Source organism: Schistocerca gregaria, chromosome 3, assembly GCF_023897955.1.
Source record: "Schistocerca gregaria isolate iqSchGreg1 chromosome 3, iqSchGreg1.2, whole genome shotgun sequence".
Lineage (NCBI taxonomy): Eukaryota > Metazoa > Arthropoda > Insecta > Orthoptera > Acrididae > Schistocerca > Schistocerca gregaria.
The window spans coordinates 461568929-461594041 of record NC_064922.1 but is presented as its reverse complement, the minus strand read 5'-3'; the positions used below and the strand labels follow the sequence as shown (position 1 = coordinate 461594041).

At 42.4% G+C, this 25113-nt stretch overlaps 1 protein-coding gene across 1 annotated transcript in view; it reads right to left on the bottom strand.

Moving 5' to 3' along the window:
- LOC126355421 (cytochrome P450 4C1-like) overlaps positions 1-25113 on the bottom strand; it is a 183665-nt gene that overhangs the window by 23640 nt on the left and 134912 nt on the right. Inside the window, exon 4 of the mRNA XM_050005724.1 lies at positions 19976-20176. Within this exon, the coding sequence (XP_049861681.1) occupies positions 19976-20176 (201 nt within the window). The remainder of the gene's footprint in view (positions 1-19975; positions 20177-25113) is intronic.

The following is a 25113-nucleotide window of genomic DNA, read 5'->3' as shown; positions in this document are numbered from 1 at the left end:
AGAGGGTTTAAGAGCCAATATTTGTTTGCTTGCAATCGGTAGTACTGGGTACTCGAAAACCTCACAAGAGCAGATTGTTATTGATAGATGTGTACAGGAATTCAGAACTTTTAAAGCTTCAAACGCTCGTTGTCTGACACACTGATTGGAGACATTTTCCATATTTCCTGCTGATTGTGATCATATTCTCCTCTTGAGCTCCTTGAATATATGAGTTATTATGTGTCGCACTCTGTACCAGAATAAGTTCCTGTTTATCATTCATAATAATCTGCCTGATATCCTCAGAGTCCATATGCATAGAGGTACGCATACAGTGAATAGTTTGTACTCTGTAACTGTTCTATCTGCCGGAATCGTCTGCGAACCATCCTGCATCTGAACCATTCAAATCCGTGGGTGATGCAGAGACGTATATTTTTAGGGTTGATGTTATGCCGACATATGTTCTGCGTACTGGTTTGCGCAGTTCTCGAACTACCGTCTTCATGCTTATTCGATAATAACTCTCTTAATTCAGAAATTATTGAAGCAGTCTCATTCGAATGAGCTGCATTACCTGCAGCAGCTGATGCCATGAGCTGCCACAGTCGATCTATTACCTCGTTCGGGTCGTCATAATGTATATACTGCGGGATTCGATTGTTCACTGCCCTATGCTGTATGTCAGTGCTTTCACCGCTTCTGCTGATGTTTTTGTTTTCACCATTAAGAATTGGTTTTACAATGAGTATATGTTTCTTGTTGCTCTGGCTTTTCGCGGTCTAATGTATGTCAGTCAAATGCAGTATTTCACAAAAATTTCCCTGTCATTAACAGAATAATTTATGGGTTTTTAGTAGGTCTTAGGAAGATGAGATTCATTGAGCCAGGTGTGCTCTCAAACCGCCTGCCCCCAATCTGAATTGTGTCATCAGTTACATTTATAGGCTGCGTACCCAAATGTCCTGTGTATCTGGCCAGGGGTATGATGAATGACGAATTCGTCAATGGCAACACCATCGTTAACAGGTGATTCTGTTTTTGCTGAGAGCTGCCTGAGAAATTCAATAACCGGTCGCAATGTCTTCTCTCGATCCATATGCCCTAGCCACAGCAGCGGTAATTTCTATCGAACGGGTTTACGCACCTGAATGACTTTCTGCTTCATTGACATCTCGATGTATACAAATCAGACATCTCTGTGGGGTGAGGCTTTATATGTCCGTTCTTCTTCCACTTATTATGTGCCTGCTCCCTCTTCTTCATAACAAGGGCCTCTGCATCTATATTCACCTGAAAAGCCTCGGCCTTTTCAATTAAGTCGGTTACTTTCCTACCGAGTTCATTTCCAAGATGCTACTCCAGGTTAAGGGAACTAGTAACTACCAAATGATAAATGTTGTATCTGCTTATACATTTATTTTAGGTTAAAACCCATTTGCATTACAAATGTTTATATTTTCTAACTAATATTACCGATGAATTTCTCAAATCTGCTCCTTTTTATGGTTATGCGTTCTAATATACAGAACGCGAGATCACTGACATCATCTACGTACCAAACACTAGAAGACACTACTTTTAAAGACAATCTACAGTGGTGTGCAACCACAGTGATCACAGCTGTTTAGCCTTGTAGCCCTAACAAGCCGAAGCAGTTAGCAATATCATAGTATGTACTGCGACCGGTGCGTAAGAGTGATGGTTCTCGTACACGCCTACAACGGTGGAAGAGGACCAGCAACAAAATAATCTCTTTCAAGCACTAGGACGGCAGAAGGCGGTCCTCAGACTAGTACAATCTAATACTGTCTTCTCCCCTCTGTGTTCTGCAGACAAGAAACGTAAACTTCCAGCCACAAGGTATTCAGATAACGTCTGTACGTGAGTATAGACAGAAGAAGTGCTCTCAATCACTGAACGCTGCGTACTACTCAATGACGATTCCCTACCTGGAGGCGAAGTCCAGAATTGTATAAATTCGCAACAGTACAGTGCCTACCGTTCTAACTATAAAATCTCCTGAGAGCAAAGACAGCAAGTCCGTCTGCATAAACAAAAGTTGACACTGAGCTACAGTCAAACACGGGTGCTCAAAACGGAAGACCATTTCTCTCCACCACTGGTTTTTCAACAAAGCTCGGTTCCACTCCCTCATAACTGCACAAGGCGGATCATATTCTCGAAACCACGGAATATTCTCACTCTCTACAGATTCTTCCAAACGCCGACCAACCATATTTTAGTCTGTTGTCGTCCAGCAGGGAAAGTTTGCAAGGAAATATCTATCATCATTAATTAGGAATGCATACAATGGTACGCTTCTCAGAGTAAAAATCCTCGGAAATAACACATCCTGCGTGATTTTCGAGGTAACGCTTCCTCTTTCCTCTCTACTGCGTCCAAGAATTTCAGAGTTTCTGAAGTATTATCTGGTTATTCTTCCAGCCCCACTACATTGGTAGCCGGCCACCTGTGTATTGTGCTTCAGCGCTCAGGTGCCCTGACCATCAACCTTCTCTACTTCCCGTGTTAAGCAGGACCAACACACCTGTGCGGGCTTTTCCACCCAGGACTTGAGTTACGTCTGCCACTTCATTTCCATTGGCGTTCCAACCTCTACTAGTATAGGCAATCATTCATTACGCCATTTTGATAATAAAGACACTTCATCACCTTTCATGCACTAAGTGTTAACAACTGTTTACAAGGTGTACGTGACAATGTCAACCTTCTTAAAATATTCGTATATACGATATACAACCTATCAAATGATACCTAATTCTGCTTGTGAATCACGGCAAAGTATGTAGATGAGTGCTTGTAAAGTGCGAAATTATAGCCACCTCACACATTCTCGGAAGAGTCTGGTAATACTTCTGTAGTTCCCTGCGTGTACCTCCAACTCTACGCACGATAGCCTGAATTTTCGCGTCCATGTACAAGAGGATGTTCTGTCTACGTACACCAATTCTCTCGAGTTGAGAGTTATACACGCGTGCGTATTTTTCCAGGTGCAGCGTATACCGATGCACCCACATCTCTTACCGTGCTATATATACAGAAATTTTTGGAAGTTTCGCCTGTACCATCCGTCATTAGGTTTTGTTGTTGTATCAATAACGAGACACCCATACTGTGAATGACTCCAGCAATCGGCACTTATATTTACTAAATCATTGAACGACATGTCAAGTCCTACACGTGATTGGCAAATATGTTTCAAATTCGTATTTTCTTGTTTAAAGGCTATAATGAGGTTTGCATTATCCCTACCCAACTGTTTCGGGATTCTGGAATGTGTTTGGTTTAGATAAAATTCATCAGCACCTATATAACGATCGAAAGAGAAATATTTTCGAATTTGGTCTTGGTTTTCCACAGCAATAACGTCAAATACGAACACAGTGTTAAGCTTCACTTTTTCAGGCGGGAGGATATCACCGCTTTCACTGAAAGTCGTGTATTGAATGCCTTTTACATCCAGTAACATCCTGTAACAGCTGATACTTGGAGTGAAACAGTTATTTTGAAAATACGCAAACGTATTCAAATCGGAATGCGTATGTTAGCAACGTCATGAGGATTGGTCTCGCCACAATTAGATGGACCTACAGTAATTGCTCGTGTATGATCAGACAGGAAAATTCCATTCTTCTTGTGGTTCTTAAGGCCTTCTTTTGCATGTTCACAGGTCCAGTCACCAACAACAATGTCCTTGTGACGAGGATGCTTCACCCATTCCACCATTATGCTGACAAATAATATATAGGCTATACAAGGAATTCAGCTATATTTTTTACCCATGAAGAGTAATTTCTTCATTCATTTTGTCAACGACTGGTGAGGAGGTGTGTGACGCAATTGTCTGCTCCTGCATTATTATAGGTGCAGTATTTAAAATAATGATATTAATAAGTGTAACACTTGGACTATAATGAGACAGGTATGAAATAAAACACAAAGACAGTTAGAGATTATATATACATACCTTATTTGTTCAAATATAATACATTGGATACAGTATTTCAAAAACAATCATCAGACTCTTTCTTTATCTTCTTGTTCGCACCTGTACACTATTTCCCAATCAAAGCGTTTTTGATATGCAATAAATTCCGTGCGTATCTCCTTTAAACCGATGGGTGCCGCACAGTAATATGGTTTTCAAGTGCTAATTTAACCTGTTTCTCTTTTGAACCTATGTTCATGCAAAGGTCCCGCAACAAATCATCAACATGTACATTTTGATCACGTAGAAAGTTTGTAGCATCATTCTATGTGCAGTCTATGCTGGGCAACCAACGACTCAGTCTCACCAATGCAAGCTTTAGCCCAGCATCCACATTTTAACCTCATAAATGAGGCATGCCATAGAATGTTAGAATGTCACCCGACTTCACTCATAGTGCACTCATAAACTGTTGTAATATATGGTGTCACAACAGTAAGTGTCCGAGGGAGAGGGTGGGTAGCAGTTGGATAGTACTCTGTGGTCATCTGCTGATTGATGTAGCGCTCTGAACAACATATTACCTCCAAGCAGAACTCAGAAATAGGCTTTGATGCATTTTTAATTTTTATTCTCACATGGACACGCAATTTTGATGTGCTTCTACATGCACGTTTATACGTTTTATTCCACTAGGAGTTACATTTTATGTAGAACTGAAAAGCTTGGGTACACTTGATACACTCTTATCCACAGTATCTGCGCTGTATGGCACAGACACTAGCTGTATGGCACTAGCACAGGGATGCTCTGTTGGGATATGACATATGTCAGTGACCAGTACTATCCATCATCTTGCTGTTGTTTAGGACCACCACCAGTATTTGATGCATAGGAAGCAGACCGTGTATCTGCTTCACAGAAATGAATGAGTGGGACAGACAATAACAGCTCCATGTAATGATCCAGCAAGTTGGCAATGTGCGCCAAAGGATCCCATATGTCACTACAGTTGCAGACATGCTGAGGGTTGTTGCAACCACAGGTACAGATGTTGGTGCAGGTCTCAACAAGATGGCGGCCTAAGTTTCTGCAGGTTCAGACACGGCAGAACAAAGATGAGGAAGTGTTGCATATGGACTAAGACACCAAAATAATCTTTATCTGCTAACTGCACGTAAGGATATAATATAAAATACTTACTTTTGCATTTCTTCCTGTTCTGCATGGCTGTGATGGCTCGTGACTGCTGTTGACACTTTATGGTTCTTCTCCTTCTTCTTCATCGGCTGCTGCTGCAGCTGCCTGACTGAGGCAGTGGAGCTATTGAGCCTGCCCTAGATCCCCTCCTATCACATCACCAGATACTGCCATCCTATTGGCTGAAGCCTATCATGTGACCAGATTCAGGATTCCTATTGGTTCCTGCCCTTCTTTTCTGGACCAGCGTCTTAGAATATATCATGGGAAGGGAATGGTGAAGTGCCGACAGTGCACTCTAGTGGCGGTGTTGTGAACTAGGCCAGCTGGTCTCCAAACTCAAGGTGAACACCTGTGGTTCATTATGAAATAGGACGAAGTTGATGTTGGGTATTAGGCAATTCCAAAAAAGGTAGGCAGTTCCAGAACAATCAACTGTATGCATGAGTACTGAAGTGCATGTTCACGCCATCCCACTGCATTGCCGTTATTTATCGAAAAGTATTCGCCCCACACTCGTCCTTTATCTTTTCTTTCCACTCATTGTGTAGGAAGCTATGGATAAAATCCTCAGCTGTGCGTTTGCATGTAATACAAATATTAAATTTATTCCTGCTGGTAATCAGCATTTCCTGAATTGTACAGATGGATGCTTGCTTTGGAATGGGTGAACGTCCTGCCTGTTGTGCCTCAGAAGACTGAGTGGACTTTTATCGAAAGATCTACAGTTACAGCACATGCATTTATTTATTAGCATGAGTTGTGAAGTGTAACTTAGGTCCGTCTTCATTATTTCATGAAGCGTATTTATCTTCTCCAAATATGACTACTATCGACACATTCTTCAAGTGCATGATTACAACTAATGAACCAGTTAAACTCCTCCTTCTCCAGCAGAGACATCTCACCTGTTAAATACAGTACACAGTTGTGTCCATCTTCCCAGGCCACCATCTAGATACAGACTGAGCCCTTTTCCCATCATTTTTCCCCAGACTACCATCTCATAGTATGTCACATGAGAAGAGGTGGGAGGGTCAACAGTGCTACTGTTGTGTACTAGGTCATTGGAATCCACAGCTCATGGTGTATACACCAGATGGATCTACTGCGTGTAGCAACTCAAATTGTTTAAATAAACAATCTGTAATTAAATCTATTCTACCTGGTAGTCCAGCATAGCTGAGTCTTTTTCCACCAGTTTCCAGGTGGTGGAGGGAGGGGAGGGGAGCAATGCATGCAAAATAAAGACTTATGTGTGCAATATCTGACTGCCCAGCACCAACTGTTTCTTTTTCCCGCCAATTCCCAGATGAGGATGGGAGGGGAAGTGGAGAGTGAGGGGAGGGGTGTGGAAGGGGAGAGGATGTTGAGGGAAGGGGAGGGTGGAGGGGAGGGGAGTTTACGTAAATGGAGGTAGTCTAATTGACCTACTTTCCAGCTAAAATTTGAATTTCCCGCCATGTCAACACTGTAATTTTGAGGCATCTTTGCCACCATGTTAGATCCGCCATCTTGAATACATTTCGCAGCAATGAAACATGGAGTGGCGCAGCCCCTATCCTATTACTGCCATCAGCAAAGAGGAGGTGCTCAGACTACATTCCCTAGCTGAAACACTTCATAAATTAGGTAAGCTTTTATTACGATTTGCCATCTTCCTTTATGTGGCTAGGAGTGACAAAGTATTCTAATATTCGTAATATTCCATTCTATTTCGGGTGGAGTTATCCCTTTGTTGAACCTATTGGCTAAGGACTCTGAGCAGAATTATAGATTACATCTCTCTATGCACCTTGTAACACTTTCTTTGTTCTTAATAACCCTCCCTGCAGCATGTGTCCCATACATTTTGGAACTGAACAGAAGTAGGAGGGTACTATATGCTCTACATTCCACGTCTCTCTTGTTCAGTTACACACGACCTCTCTAGATGCTTGCATGCTGAGGAGTTTAGGACACCTTATTGCTGTATAATAGATATGAGCCTGATACATTTAAGAGTGTTGTGGTAATATTGCAGAGTAGACCTACGTTCATGCATAACGGAGATCCAGACCGAGGGAGTTTGAATCATTTTACGTAAATCACTCGTGCTACCAGTTCTGCAGAATTGTTGTAGTGTTTGAATTCCATACGAAGAAGGTTCTGAGCAGAGAAAAATGATCATATATCATAAACACACACCTGTATGTCAACAGACTTCTGCATTAAAGCATGCTATTATGTTACAGCTGCGTGGTTTCCATTGTATTAGATGTGTGGAATGAAATACTGTTAATAGTCCAATGCAAGAAATATATTTCCAACACATGACATACATTACCCAGTAAGTTTTCTGTCCCACTCACTAGGGTGAGAAACTTTAAGTTGATAAAACTACTCCCTTTTACACTAAAAACAGCATAGATTCTTTACTATCGACCCACTTTCCGGAGATATATAGCGGGCACTGTTCACGTCTGATTATGGTTCGGTACTTACGCTATGCTCTCAGTAGTCCTACAAAATGATCGTCAGCAACAGAAGATGCATGAAAAAACGACGCTTTATGAGGAAATAGACAGAAGCAGATCAACGGTGTCTGACATGTGAAACTACATGTCATTCTGCTCTAACATCACAGTCTCTTCCACACACGCCATCTGTCAATCGAATGTATCCAGTATCTCACGAACCCCTACCACTAACTCAGAATCACTGCAGGTATGAAAATGAAAACTGCATTTATGGCCAAGACGTCTAGGGGAATGGAGGACTTCGCATACTTTTTTTTTCGTCCATCGGAGGGTGCCGAAAGTTTCTCCATCGGTTTGATGGCAATGATTCGACACATATGTGTCGGAAGTCCCCTGCTGACTGTGGTATGAAGAGGCTTGCTCTTAACGACCGCAGGTAGATAACGCTCTATGTGATCCCTAAATGCGCAATTGTATGTGAGTCATACGCAGGTTATACCACACAGCTCATACACCCTGAGAGAACTAAGGAAAAAATAGTCCAATGTTTGATAAATGAGCTGCTGCAGCATCTCCCTCTCTCTGTAATGATTCATCAGTCTACCGTTAAATCGTACCTCTTTACAGGCCCTCTCAAACGACTACTCCATCTACTTCCTACCATCCTCTACCGCAGATCCATATCAGTTTAGAGGCAGATGGTTCTCTTTTACAGGAAAGCATCAAAGACAGCAGTCAACCTGTATGTTTTTCTATTGCCTCAGTAGGCATAGAACATAATGTTATTAAAAACCATGCAGCCACTGTTCTGTGAGGTATTTCTTCGCTGGGACTGCATGGTTGAGCTTGGTAGAGGATCTGGAAAAGCATATTTCAAATATTGTTTGAAGAATTTAAAACACTTCTACAGTCTTGCACAGGGAAAGATATGTGATATGTTCTGTAGTTGTATATTGCAGCCCCCAGGCTGATAATATAATGCTATTAGGCTAAGGACACTTTATAAAAAATCTATAAATTCTTTGCTGGTAACTTTGGGGTCACACCTGGGCTTGTGATCTAACATACATAAATTTATTACTCTACATTTGGTGGTCATCCACGTTAAACAAACTACTGCAGTTGCCTTATCGTTGTCTACGAAATATGATTTCTTCCCTTGTTCTTGGTGCTTGCATGTCAACTTTTTCCTCTTGCCTTCATATCCTTTTCTTTTTCTTTATCGTACTTCATTCCCCCATCCTAGGTGGTTTGGCAGCAGCATATGCACTCCTCTTCAGCCAAAAGACTATAATGATACAACAGAAGACATTTAAAATTACAAACGAGGAAATATGGCGGACAAATGTATAAAAAGGGGGAAGATAATGGAAGAGAACAGACAAAAAAGGGGCGACTGTAAAATGGAGACAAAAACCTTAAAAAATTATTGTGCACAAAGAACCTCACACTGGGACAATTAAGAGAACACATATGGCTGCAGCATAAAAGTATTGAAAGACGACGTAGCACGTAGCGATCACTGACAGTAACACTATGTACAAGTCCAACACATAATTAAAATCACTGCTCTTGACACAAAGGAGAGCAGCACCAAACACAACACTGACGTAGCACACTGATGATGATGAGCAAAACACAGGATCTGAAATGGGCACATAGATGAGTGAGAAGAGAAAAATGGTGGCAGGGTATGGGAGGGGGGGGGGAGGGGGGAGGATGGGCAGGAGCAAGTCTAAGAGAGATGGGGAGGGAAGGATGTGGGAAGGACACAGTTCAGGAGGTGGTGCAGGGACTCAGAGGGGGAAAGGAGGAAAATCCGATCGGGAAGGAGGAGAGAGGACAAGGGGGGCCCTCGGGAGTGGGGGGGGGGGGGGGGGAACAAGGCCAGGTTACAGTTGGAATGAAGGGTAGATGTCACAGCGAAGTCCAACATCTGGGAGGGGGAGTGCTGGAAATTGCCCTGGCATATCCTCGTTCCTATATACAAGAGTTATTCAGCACCACATGGACATGTAAGTACTCCCTCATTTTCCCTACATTTTGGCGTATTTCCCCTCAGTTTGTACGTGTTTTACGTCAATTTTCGTAAATTTACCGATTACTGCCGATGAGCCTTGCGAACAGGTGAAACGGAAAATGAGGATGCAGTTGGCCTAACAGTGTCGCCCACTGGGATCGTAAATAGCGAACTAATACTCAGTAAGTGTTGGGCAGCCTTCGTAATTATGTGTGTTGTGTGTATTTTCTAATTATTATGTGAAACCTGAGAAAGTTCAGTATGCCAAGTGTCTGTGCTGGACTGTTATTTACTATCCTTGTAAACTGACCGGTAGACTGCTTGTAATGCCATTCTACAGATCTCCCGTCTGTATTTGGTTGGAGAACAGATTGTGAAACGTTTGTATCGAGATGGTATCACACAGGTGGAAGAGATATTTGCCGCTTCTCTAGACATGAGGAACACTGTGAAAGTGATCGACACACTGCTATGGGGTGATATCGAGAACGGTCACGTGAAAGGTGTGATATTCTATAAAACTAGGCGAAAATGAATTAAATTAAGGAAATTATCGTATGTTACTCGATGATTTTGGATAAAAGTATCACCAACACATGGTCTTTTCACGTGTAAAGTCGTATATTGCAGCTGATATCGGTTTCGACATCGGTAAATTATTTCGCGATTGACGAAGCATTTCTCATCGACAGATTAAATGCTTTTGTAGCCCCATAATCTAGACATTGTTCCAAGTCGTGGGAGAAACCACTGCAGCAATCAGTTCAGACTGGAAACAGCACAGTTTGGTGACGCCTTTGTGCCTGCGGAGGTGGGGGGGGGGGGGGGGGCAGCCCAGCCTTTGTAAACCTTTTCGAAGAACGGCAGATGTCGGCAGAGGCCGCTCTGATCGTGCATCACGCCAGTGTGTGTGGGGTAGTTTCCTCGTGACTGTTGGCCACGGTGGATTACCGACCGCTCTCGCGAGGAATATCTTGTGCTGCTACGATATATGGTGCATGTGCCTATATTTTTCGGATCTCTGTGGCTTCACAGTGTATGTATGAGTATCTGATGGACGACAGCTATATGCAGGATGCGGAAATGATAATTTTGTATGGTACTGAATACAAAATGGGTTAACTATAACGGTATTTATAATAGTACAATCGTCTGTGATGATAGAGTCTGGTAGGAGACCAGTTTCACGGCGAAAAATTGAAGCTTTTCTCGACATTAGCAGAACAGCGTAACTGACTAAGTGTCTCGGCAATAGTTTCCGTATTTCATGCTTTTTGACCACTTTTTCAGAGTTTGTCAGTGAAATACGACTGCTGTATGTTTTTTGATCGATACAAAAAGTTCTGCGGCAAAATTTTCGTAATTTGTCTACCTGTAGACATCACTGGTTCGAAAAAGGCAGGGGCAGAACAACGTATCTACGGAAAGGTCCATGACATCAGAGAGTCACTTGATGCCGTCTTCGTACGAGTGTTCAGAGACAACCCCAGGAAGGCCAGCCTACTCTGGTTCCACAGTTGAGACGCTGCCCCAAGCCGCCTATGTGGCCTTAGGGCATCTCAATACCAGCAATTGCAGGAAATCGAAAATTCTAGAATATTCCAATTATTTCTCTCGTCAGTAAGACAGTGATTCGAATTCTCGGAGAATCTTTTAGACATCCGAGTTCACATGTGGCTCTATTTCTTTCTTAATCTGTTGTGGGTTTCGAAATATGTCATGAAATTTCAGTTATGTAATTGTCCTGATTTTCCTGTCTGTGCTCAGACACCACTGTGCTTCGGAAAGGGAGGAAAATAAAAAATAAGTGCCTTTACACCCCTGAATCCAGTAGCAAATATGAACTACACCCACTCAAAGTTTCAGAAAAGTAATGAACGCTACAGCAATTGTAGAACTCGGAACTTTTTTTCTCTCTGACAATGCCTTCAATCAAGTTGCTAACACTCTGAAGCAGATGAGCGTCCTATTTAGATTTACAGAGATATTTATTTATTTATTTCGAGTTGTAGGTAAAGGGAGAACTCTATGTAAAGTCTGAGTCTGCCTGGTAATAGTCTCAAATGATACAGTGAATTTTTTTCAGCAGGATAACATCATCTGTAGACTCGTCTATTCCGAGTTGTATTGTGATTTTAGGAATAAATAAACTACAAGAAATCAATACGTGAAAATTATTAAAAAAATAACATTCCACACTCCCTTGGTTCTTGCAAATTTCGTGCGATTTTTCCCACCGTTTCCAGGGTTTGGGGGGGGGGGGGGGGGTTCGGGATGGTTGATGTCATGAGAGTGAAGGTGGAGTTTGGTTAGTGGAGGTAGCCAGTGGTCCAACTTCACCGATTTTTTATTGTATTTCCCACCATTTTTTTTTCTGGGTGTGGAGTGGGGGGTGGTTACTACAGGAGCGCTGCAGGGCAGGGATTTCCAGTTGTTGGTGGGGGAAGGGAACACGTGCCAGCTGGGAGAAACCCGTGACGTCGTAATGAGATGGTAATGGGGTAATTCACTTATCATTTAATTAATTTGCATAGTTAATTTGATATCATATTATTTAATTTGCATGACGAATTTTGTGTCACTTTGAATCGAAAATGTGCCAGAAACCACTCAATTCTACTAATACTGGCATTTGGTAGTTTCTCCAGATGAAGTACATTGGTTGTTAACACTCCTGGCAAGACCATTTGGCCACAGCTATTATGTGAAGACTCGTGTAATGGGAAATCGGCTGCTTTCATCAGAAGTTGAATATAGCGCTATGTGCCACAGAGTATGTACAATAGTTTGTAGTACATTCCTAGAATAAATTTCATATCTAATAGCAACACTTACAGTGATACTCTGAAGATGGGAATGTGATCCAGAACGAGTTAATCAAAGTGAAACTCAAGTATTGAAATAAAGAATTGGGTAAGAGTGGAAAGGGGTAGACGGCAATTCGTCACTTCCAGCTGCACGGGGCATTGTGGTAATGCAGTGGCGAAAGTGATAAATTTATGCTGGACATGGACTCAGACCTGGATTTACAGCTTCTCATGATGAATTGCGTTAACCGCTTCGCCCATCCAGACACCAAGTAAATTAATTTCCATCTTACCGCATTCTGCAATGCGACTTCTCCTGTCCATTAACCCCATACTAGCAAATTATTCTTTGCCTTACCAGTTCGTTAGATACTGGTGCATCAACACTGAAGAAACATCAAGGAGCCGTTGCGTTCTTACTGAAACTTATGTCCGACAGGACAGTCACCACTCAAGAATATACATAACTTCTTACAGACAATGCCGACATTTTAGTTGTCAAAATTAAATTTCCTGAGTTTTGCTCACAGAACTAGTGTGATAAACTAAGTCTACTAAACATTTTGCAACGCAAGACCATCTATTGTCACCGCATCTCGTCAACAAAGGGGTTCAATGCTCTCCAAAATTGTAACACACCTGCCCTATTTATGTACCTATGTGTTCATGTACACTCGGTGTATTGTTATTTATGTGTCACTGACGATACTGAGGATATCACATTTCTTACATGTTAGTTACTTTTGCAAATAGTCAATGGAGACCGGCAGACATTTTTTTGCATAAAGACTGACACTTGAATGTAGTGGGATACGCGTTTGGGCCTTTTCTATTATTATTTTCTTTTTACGCTCTCTTAGCAGCAGTTACTGAACGAACCCATCACTAAACGTACTGATCGTCTCTAGATTTCCTCTCCTTTATTTATCCTACCAGGCAAGCTTCCAGAACCCACAGGAAATGGTTAACAACCGGTTGAACGAACGCTTTGTAGGTAATTAATTTCGTCGGTGTTTTACACCACAGAAATCTTAGACTGAATCAGTCCGACGACCGTCTCCTCAACAAGCAGTTTTTGTATCAGTTTCATTTCTAATCCCTCTAGATACATGTACCTAGTTACATTGAAGCGCCAAAGGAACTGGTACAGGTATGCGTATACAAATACAGATATATGCAAACAGGCAGAAAACAGCTTTGCGGTCGGCCACTCCTATGTAAGGCAACAAGTGTCCGGCGCAGTTGTTAGATCCGTTACTGCATCTGTAATAGCAGGATATAAAGATTTAAGTGAAATTAAACATGGTGTTATAGGCGGCGCACTAACTATGGGACACAGCATATCTGACACAGCGATGAAGTGGGGATTTTCCCGTACGACCATTTCACGAGTGTACCGTGAATATCAGGAATCCGATAAAACACCGCTGCTACAGGAAAAAGATCCTGCAAGAACGGGACTAACGACGACTGAAGAGAATCGTTCAACGTGACAGAAATTCTGCCCTTCCACAAATTGCTGAAGATTTCAATGCTGGACCATTAACAAGTGTCAGCGTGCGAACCATTCAACGAAACATAATCGATATGAGCTTTCGGAGCCGAAGGCCCGCTTGTGTACTTTTGATGATTCCACGACACAAAGCTTTACGCTTCACCTGGGCCCATCAACATCGACATTGGCTTGTTGATGACTGGACGGACGGCTCTCGTTTCAAATTGTGTCGTGCGGATGGACGTGTACGGATATGGAGACAACCACATGAACCCATGGACCCTTCATATCAGCAGGAGACTGTTGAAGCTGGTGGAGGCTCTGTAATGGTGTGGAGCGTATGCAGTTGGAGTGATATGGGACTCCTGATACGTCTATGACTCTGACAGGTAACACTTACGTAATCATCCTCTCTGATCACCTGCATCCATTCATGTCCATTGCGCATTCCGACGCAGGTGGGCAATTCAAACAGGACAATGTGACACCCCACACTCCATAATTTCTGCAGAGTTGCTCCAGGAACACTCTTCTGAGTTTAAAGACTTCCGCTGGCCACCAAACGTCCCTGACAGGAAATTTATTGTGCCTACCTGGAATGCCTTGCAACGTGCTGCTCAGAAGAGGTCTCCACCCCCTCGTACTCTTACTGAGTTATGGACAGCCGTGCAGGTTTTACGGTGTCAGTTCCCTCCAGCACTACTTCAGACAAGAGTCGAGTCCATGCCACGTCGTGTTGCACCACTTCTCCGTGCTCGGACGAGCCTACACGATATCAGGCAGGTATACCAGTTTATTTGGCTCTTCCGTGTAGTTTCTGCTCTAAATTGTGTTCAGTGTTACCAATCCTTGTCAGAAGCGTCGATCCTTTGCAGGCCATTTTGTATTTTGTTACGATTACGTGATAGTGTGTCTTTATCGAATATGTAATCAGTGAATAGCGTAATGCAGCTATCTAGATTAATTTGCCACTACTTTTATTAATATCAGCAGTAATGGTGCCATAACACTTTCTTGAAGTGCACCCGACAAAGTCTGTTTTACATCTGACGTAGCACCCCCTCCCTCCCTCCCTATTGAAAACGAAGTATTAAACGCTAATAAACTATTAAATGCTGTCTGAGGGAGTTTATAGCCCAGGAGATAATAAATGAGATTTGCTTTTCATTTAGTGTGATAAAGAACATAAAGACTTTACAAATTGATTTGATACTATATACCACAGTATTCTCCAGTTTAATCAACAGAACTGACTCTGTCTACCTAAATTTATTCTGTGCTGCAATTAATAAAGCCCGGAAACACACTTTATGAATGTTCATCTGAAGAAAAGTACCGTGTTGTTCCGGTTCACCTTCGGTATCTAGATAGTTACTACTGAGCCAAAGGCATTACTTCAAAAACCGGTGACGTGCTCAGTTTCCTCAAATATAGTGTCAAATCACAAATTAAGTTTTATTTATTAGTTTAACAGAAGGTGTTAAATAAGACATTTCAATGCATATTATAATTGAAGTTAGTAGTTATTCACATCGAACTTCATGGCTTTACCACTCTGTCTGACTTCAGAACGTAACATACTAACGGCTCTTTTGTAGGAATAAAATCTTTTGAAACTCGAAGTACCTCTATGGCAGACGTGTAGCTGAGAACATCTCTGTGTGCCTATATTTTAAATGACAGGAGAGAGCGGAGAGAATTTTATTGTGCAACATTGTAAGGTAACGGCATGCTTAAGATCTCAGATGATAAGTCAAAGATTTATTAATAAACGAATACTAAACTTCTTAACATGTAAGAGAATATGTAAATTTACCTGTGAACTAAGTGCCGTTTTTTAATCATAAAAGTGCCGTACAGTAATGGAACTCCCCAAAAGTCATTAAACTTTCACTACTTTAGCCAGTGTAGGTGGAAAACTATTAATCATACGGATACCTAACTTTATAGGAATGATGTTCAGACTGCGATGCAGGATTTACGTCGTTAGTAGGTGTTCCCGTCATGATCTGGAGTCGGAAGCCGGAACTGGTAAGGTGACATAGCGTTGAAACACAAACACCAGTGGGCATTTCAGCTGCAGACAGTCAACAAGAGGCTGGAAAGCGGACTAGACAGGTGATGTAGAAATTCGTTCAGACTTTGCTCTTAAATTTTTTCTAGGGTCAAAGTTTGCAACACGTGGTATAAGAAAATTTTATATACTGATGAAACACATTTTACGCTCCATGGGGCAGTAACAAAATGGCTCGAATGGCTCTGAGCATTATGGGACTTAACTTCTGAGGTCATCAGTCCCCTAGAACTTAGAACTACGTGAACCTAACTAACCTAAGGACATCACACACATCCATGCCCGAGGCAGGACTCGAACCTGCGACCGTAGCGGTCCCGCCGTTCCGAACTGTAGCGCCTAGAACCACTCGGCTACTCAGGCCAGCCTGGGGCAGGGAACGTCTTGGGGATAATCATGAACGAACGTTCATGAAGTTCCCTGCACAGTGAACGAGTTACTCAGTCATGTGCCTTTGCACAGTGAACGAGTTACTCAGTCATGTGCCTTCAAGACACAGTTCAAGACTGGTCCCTTTCTCTTTGAAAAACTCGGACCGCCGGACGTTGTGGCCGAGTGGTTCTAGGCGCTTCAGTCCAGAAGCGTGCTGCTGGTACGGTCGCAGGTTCGACTCCTGTCTCGGGCATGGATGTGTGTGCTGTTCTTAGTTTACTTAGGTTTAAGTAGTTCTACGTCTGAGAGACTGATGACCTCAGAAGTAAAGTCCCACAGTGTTTAGAGCCATCAGAACCATTTAAAACTCGAACCCGTACAGTTGGTAACGGCAACTATGTGTCAGACACAGGTAGCGGTCGTGCAGGATCCAGCGGACCCAGTGGAGCAAGTCCACTGAACCAGGCTTCCAGCGGCTCCATACCACATTGTAGGACGGTCGAGGAAGCCATGTGGACCACCCCAAACGAGGTGCAGCCTAGTCGCCAAAGAGACGCCACCCTTGTTATCGCTCATGCGTTAGATGAGAGAGTCGTAGTCTACAATGCTCTCGTTGCCATTGTATGAGCTGGTCTTTACTGGTGTATGTTCATTCGTCAGCGTTTTCTTATTCTTGGAGAAAGGTACAAGATAAATAAAATTTATGTAGTACGCTAATCATTGCTGCTCCTGTCCAGCTTTCCTACGATGACAGCTGCTGTACCACTCTGTAGCCCACCTCCCCTTACCTTGTTTAGAATGTAGTTCACAACATAAAGGGCCAAGGACACGCTACGTGGACGGCACACATTACTGAAATGTGCTTCGACAACATGTGATCCTTGCTCTGTGGGAGAGAGGTGTTGTGGACTCAACTGTTTTGATGCACGATGGAGCTCCAACTTGTATTGTCATACTGTCACTCAGTTACTCCACCACACGTTTGGAGAAAACCAAATTATTGGTGAATCTTTCCAAATCGAGTGGCCACTAGGATCACCAGATTTGAACCCATGTGATATATGGCTGTGGAGTTAGCTTAAGCACAGAGTTCATCAACAGGACAATAGATGATGAAGATGTGCATAGCAAGCCAGGGGACAGCCAACGTCGCTACTAAAATATTTCAGGCAGCTGTAGAGGTGTCTCTGATTTAGCTATAGGCTTTCGTGGATGCCGATGATCGCATATTGAACAAAATTTGTAACCTATAAGTAAACATGGTATGCCAAAAAGAAATGTCAGCCACTCATGGCAGCGGTTTATTCCTTACCTCTCTTTTGCATGTTCTTACAAATGTTCTCACAAATTATCAGTGTCCTACGAGCAAGCATTTTTCATGGTGGTCTTCTCAAGTAGCGAAGGATACATATAACCATCAGATATATACATATATTTACTCATGCTCATAAATTAAGGATAATTGCAGAATGTGGCCCAACGTGGCACTACACAAAACGGGCGCTAATAGCGTAGGTACATAGGGAACACATACGACACAGATCTCTAAGTACACGGTATTGGTGATAAGTTGAGAAAACCGTCCCGAGCCACATGTGCTACAAAACGCCACTGTTTCCTAAGCATGCACCGCGACATCAATATGGGATAAGATCACCATGCACACATACGCAGGCAGCACGAATTGGTATACTCTGGATCAGGTGGTCGAGCAGCTGCTGGGGTACAGCCTCCCATTCTTGCACCAGTGCCTGTCGGAGCTCCTACTGGCCACTCCATTCGCCTGACTTTTTCTGTTTCAAGGTACTCCTCCACAATGGCAGCTCAGTGGGGCTGTGCATTATCATCTAACAGGAGGAAGGTGGGTCCCACTGCACCCCTGAAAAGGCGGACATACTAGTGTCAAATCACGTCCCGATACGCTTGACTTGTTACAGTTCCTCTGTCAGACATACAGGGGCTTACGTGCACCAATCATAATCCCATCTCACACCATCAAACAACTACCTCCATACAGGTCGCTTTCAAAGACATTAAGTGGTTGGTATCTGATTCCTGGTTCGCACCAGATGAAAACCCGGCTAGTATTGCTGTTCAGACTATACCTGGACTCGTCTGTGAACATAACCTGGAACCACTGTTCCAATGACCATGTACTGTGTTCTTGACACCAGGCTTTACGGGCTCTCCTCTGACCAGGGGTCAAAGGAATGCACCTATCAGGTCTCCAGGCGAATAAACCGTGTCTGTTCAGTTGTCTGTAGACTGTTTGTCTGGAGACAACTGTTCCAGTGGCTGCAGTATGCTCCCTAGTAAGACTACCTGCAGTACTCCGTGGCCGTCTGCGGGTACTGATGGTGAGATATCGGTCTTCTTGTGGTGCTGTACACTGTTTATGTCCTATACTGTAGCGCCTGTACACGTTCCCCGTCTGCTTTAATCGTTGCCATAATCTTGAGATAACACTTTGTGGCACATGGTGGGCTCGTCCTACGACCTGCTGTGTTTGACCAGCCTCCAGTCACTCTAGTATTCTATCCCTCACAACGTCATCAATTTGTGTTCTTTGAGTCATTTTCAACACACAGTCACCATTAGCACGTTTGGAAACGTCTGCACACTTAACTCACTGCACCGTCCTCTGCCATGCACCATCACACCTCTGCGTATGTGGACTGTTGCCAGCGCCAGTGTGCGGCGCCCACAGGTTAAATGTACCGCATGATCATACCTCGAGGTGATTTAAACCCGCAAACCGCCCACCAGAGCGTTGTTACAATATGTATCAGCATTATCCTTAATGTATGAGCATGATTGTATATAAAATGTCCTTAGTGTACTTGAAATGAGGTCTGTTCATTTTTACATGCAATACTTGCGCACCATTCATGCACCCTTGATCCCTTGACCTTGAGATAGTGAGAGAGAGAGAGAGAGAGAGAGAGAGAGAGAGAGAGAGAGAGAGAGAGAGAGAGGTGCAAGAACGATCCGAATATTATATGTTTAAAAGTACAGACCTTTTGTCAGGGTTCACTACAAGTTTATCAAGTGAAGGGTGTCTAATGGGTACCAGTTTTTTTAGTTAATAATTGATGCCGAATAAGCAATGTGAAAAAAGTAGTTTAGAGCTGTTAACGGCTAACTGTGTGTCCCTTCTTTAATTTAATCGTTTCCGCACAAAACGTGCATTAACAAAACCACTCCATTAAATGAACGACGCACTAAATCAAGAAACCACCATGTTGCCGGCAAAACAGAGGACGTTATTGGTCTTCAACCAAAGAAGACCGATTTCGACACAGACTATAGGATTCACCGCAGCTAGAATGAATATTTCATGTCACAGATTCTCTCACTAACATTTTCCTTTGCAGTCAGATTCGATTACAAGAAACTAGACCGTTGTTCTGGTAAATAAGTAAAGCCAGTAACATTAACAGGACATAAATTTTAACGAACAGTTGTTGTACCACTAACTGAATATTAAAAAGTGGTACAATCAGTTCACTCAGCACAAACCGGAGTAACAATTTCACATCTTAGAACTGCAGTCGTAGTACAAGGTAAACGGCATTCCATCCTCGTGTATTTGCATGAGTTAACGCTCAGGATACCTTCAAAATGGCGTCAATCACGGTTAGCTGGGACAGATCTGCTGTAGTGACCGGCCGCAGGAAATCGCCACCACCACCGAAAACTTGGTCCAGCTGCCGCTGCGCCATCTCCTGCCACTCAGGATAGAGACCGAGCAGAGCCAGCGCGTAGGACAGGGAACCGGCCGTCGACTCAGTGCCAGACACTGCTATTGTCGCTTCCTGGGAAAACGACAGAACACTGCATCTTATCAGTCAGATCTCTTTCACCGTGCTTGGAAAAATGTTATATTAAAGTTTCAAGCTATTTAAAAAAAATTTGATGCACCTCCAGCAATAACTATTCAAACTGATAAGTGTGTAGAATACACTGATATGCTTGATAATGCCAGACTCAGATTTCAGGGTCTCATTTCAATAACGATTATTCTGTAGGAACAAGGGACATAGAAACTTCTTTACAAATAAGATACTCCACCTACATCAGTTTTCACCGGTTGTCTGAATATTCACTAATTAATGAACGTATCACTTTTAAAATAGATTTGCAACTTTGATTAGTTATAGATTCGTACTAGGGTGATATACATACCAGAGACATGGCTCTTCTTGGGATATTCTTTTGACCATGACGCGCACAAGTGTAACTTAACAATCTTTTATGGATAATAATTTCTGTTAATTAATTTTTCACCTTACCTCGCTATCTGAAATCAGTAAGAGATGAAAGAAGTAGATGCACCTAGTACAAAACTATAAATACTCTATCGCATATTTTAATCAGTTACATTTTACAACACCTTTCCGAGTCTGACTAAAGTTATGCATAGCTTTTCAAAGCTGTATAAAGTTCTACAAAACTCGTACTGAAATTGCTCTTCCACCTCAGTTTAAACCAACCGAGGACCGAAACCATGCTAAATCTATGAACGTCTGCATTTCCTGTAGGTGCAGCAGTCAATATGTCAACGAACTCAGTTAACGTATGGAACATCAGTGTACCGCAGATCTGTGGTCCGGCTGCCTGGAAAACTGGCTTCTTACCTTAATAAACGAACATTTCCGATAGTTCGTTATCTGCTTGGCACAGTTATACTACTTAGTAAAACCTGGAGAAACAGGGGCCACGGAAGTACTTTTGGTAATTACGATACTTCTATGCCTGTGTTGTTAAGAAATATGTTGCAATGTTCCTTTGGACACGCTCGCATGTCTTTAGGAAGAGGCACTATGGCGACTAAACCTGTTATGAAATACATGAAGCGTATTCGCAATTGCGAATATGGGCAACCATCGGCTGTTTAATGGAATTACAATAATGAGCATTTGTGCCGGGCCTGGACTCGTACATGTAATCTGTGCACCACCAAGTCACATTGATGTGACCACCACCTACGTTCGATGTCGACAATCGAATGCCACTCAAGGACAGCAGGTGGCAGCGCTAGCAGTACAGAGTATGTGAAGTGTTTCGGGTGGATGCAGAAAACAGTACGTTCGCTGTCCTAACGCGGAAATGGACCTATTTATGGATGTCGAAAATCGCACGAACATTAGCTGTCAGGTTATGGGTGAACGCGTGTCTGAAATGGCTAAGTTTGTGAACTGTTATCTTGCTGTCACGGTTTGAGTACATCAGGCCTACCAAAATGGTGCTATCCAAAACCAGTGCCAAGGCAACTTCGGTGCACCTTGATGCTTTAGACGACACAGGTGAACGACGGCTGTGCAGACGTGAACAGAGGTATACAGAAGAATAGATGGGCAACTGTTGAATAACCAACAATGTCTCCTCTATTGCCATTCAGCAAATGTTGTTGCGTGTGGGACCCCTGGGACTCCCCTGTAGTAGCCTGGTGCATGCAACCGTGCTGGCTGCTGTTCATCGGGACGGAGACTGGAATGGACATGCCAATACCGCAACTGGACGTCCAGTGACTATGCGATAGGAGGCATTTTGAGAAGGATCACGTTTTATCAATTGGACAGATGGTCATTCCTGTGTGCGACGTGAAAAGTTGGCCGAGGTCAGAAGATGGAGTGTTATGACCTTCAGGTTGTTTTCGTGGATGATCTCCTCATTGTGCAAGACACAATCGATCAACACAACTAAGCACCTGGCCCTGGGGACCAGGATCATGTCTAAATGCAGTTTGTTTTTTCATCAGCTTGACTTCATCTACCAGCAGGATAACGCAAAGTGCTAGACAACTTCCTGTGTGCATGAGTGGTTTGAAGAACACCAGGATGATTTTTCATTACACCTCTGGCTACAAAACTCGCGGGATTTAATTGAAACGAGAATCTGTGGGACCACCTCGATCGAGCTCTTCCCGCCATGGATTTTCAGTCGAGAAACCTAGCGCAGGTGTCCATAGTACTGGAGTCACCAAAGCTCCACATTCCTATCAGTACCTTACGGTACCACACTGACGCTCTTCCTGCCAGTATTGCTGCAGTGCGGGTGGCAAAACGTGATTATTCAGGCTCTTGATTGGTGGTCACATTAATGTGGCCAAACAGTGTACTGGAGTTCCCACACAGTCTGCAGTTAGCACCAAACCACAAGCATACCTTCCGCCCCATCCCCTCCAGAGTATCATTAGTAGTGGAGCCAAGATATTATGACACCAGTCTGCATGGTTGTGGGTGGTCCCTTCACCTCCTCTCTGTAGGGGATAGATGTGGCAACATCGAATTGCTAAGGTCACCACCCTTACCATTACTACTTCTCCAATTCTCCATCCCTGCCCCACTTCCCACTCCTCTCCCTCACTTTCCTCCATGCCCCCACATGTGATTTGGCGAGGAAAAGAATCTGTCTGCGCTGAGATACTGGAGAGGAAGGCCACAAGGTACCGTCTTGAGAACTGTATTCATTTACTTATATGCATATTATCCTGCTGGAAGGATTTCCTAAATTTTGGTTGGAAACTGAACTGACAATTACCGTACAGCCTCGCTGCTTGAAATTCAAATGAAAACAACTGATTAAAATTGGTGGCATGATAGAAAAATACTTTCGTGAAAAAATTGATCTCATTATATGAAAAGGGCATAAAGTCAGGCAATATATTGTTTATTCATTTAAACATTAATTACATTAAATGAATTTCTGGAAAATGTGTTCGGTTACTGAGATGTTGGTGTTGGACAGAGAGGAGCTTAATAAGTGTATTACCAGTAAACATACAGCTGAGGACTACATCTATATCCTCCTGTACGTGTAATGGAAGAGTCTGACAGTGGAGGAATATAGGGAAAATAATTTTCAATTAATAATGGTGATGCAGCAGGATGTAACACACACTAAATTAGTTTTATCTTCCTGTCCTTTCTCTGGCCATAAACATCGATAATACGAGATATGAACTCCTGCTGATTGGTTGAAAATTGCACAGTCTCCTTCCCTACAGCCAAAATCTCCTTGTTTGACAGTTTCTCATTTGTCATTGTGCTGAGAAGGTAGGTTTCAACGCGTTTCAATGAACTCACGCTTATTTTGAATGACGTGGTGGTTGCTGGAATTCTAAGAAACAACGACAGTAATTTCACACGTTCAGAGAACACGTTTTCAGTCCATTCTTTGCAATGGATTTAAGGAGGTCCGGAGGCTCTAGACGTTTATACTCAGTGCTGTAAATAAACATACGTTTTCCTTTCAGTTTTTCACTGTTAAAAGAATGATATATCTAAAGTAGTTTTTCAACTTCACATGTAAGGCAACTATTTGACCTATTACAGCCCGAGAACTTTTCACATTTACAAGTTCTGTAAAATCTGTTTCAAGAAAGTCTTGAAATCTAGTTTCCACGTTTACTACAGCCTTTTCAATATGTGAATACTTGTTTATATTTCCTTTAAATTAGTTTCAGATCCTCCAACAGAGTTTATGGGGTTCTCAGCTTCCATTATGCATTTCAGAATAATTTCCTCATATCTTAGTCTTTCAGCAGCCTTAACGCAGTTTTCAATCTCGAGCTTACAGCGTCTTATGTCCACAGATTTACTTTTCAATGTGTCATAGGAGATACATGTATGCTGGAAAACCGAATTGTGTAGCACCAGTAGAAAATGACGAGTTTGATCATCCAGTATACTAATTACCCCAATTACATGGTGCACAGAATTATCATCACACTCTTCACCGTTTATAACATCATTAAATGCTGCTCTCACGTCTGTATAATGAAGAATAATGGTTTGTACACCGCATGAATGAAAATTGCACCGTGTTTCACAAGGACTTGGTAGTTTAAATCCCCTTTCCTTCAGAAGTGCACTTCTTCTACTAGAACGGCTAAAAACGTACAAAATCCTGATAGATTTGACACAAAAAGTTTTAATTGCGTAATTTGTTTGACATGTATAGAGAAGGACTATGTTCAACTGATGTGCATAACATTGGATAAAGTGACGTATGTTTCACAACAGAATGGACACTATAATTTTCCCCACCATTGCACTGCTGTAGTAATTTGTTTTTATCATTACGCCAATTACGTAGCACTTGCAACAAAACAGCTGCTCCGGTCTTTAGATACGTCACAAAACCCCACGAATTGCTCTTGTGTTTCTCCTGATTTGTTGCTTGCAATACGAATAATTTCGGTCATTTAACTTCTAGTTGGAACATTCGTTGTTTCATCGACTTGACTATTTTTAACTTCACCTCAAATTTGTTCTTTAGTAACATCCGTAATAGAAGGTATTAATTTATTCAGTGTGTCAAAGGAAATGTCTTTAAATTCTCCACCCGATGCTAAATGATCTTTCATGTATGGTGTATCTTCTGCGAAGAAATCCAAAAGTTATAAATAATTCCCTTTGTTTACCAACACCTCAGATTCGTAATGACCTCGAAGAACTAACTCTAGTCATGCTAAAAAGCAGGTAGTCGACATAAGTCTCTTCATTATACTTCTGTTATGATTAACCTTCTCGTCCTGTTTCAGAGCTTCCAGGAGGTTGATTCTGGAAAAGCATGTTAAATTTTCACTGTACCAAGCTGATTCTATTTAAAAACTGCTGTGATATTTGAAATGGAACATTGATGCTTTTCAGCTTTTGAATGATAATTTTGAAGATTCCCTTCGCCTACTCCCCAGTTACGCCATTCAACACTATCTTTACCCATTCCAAAGAGTAGACAATAAAAA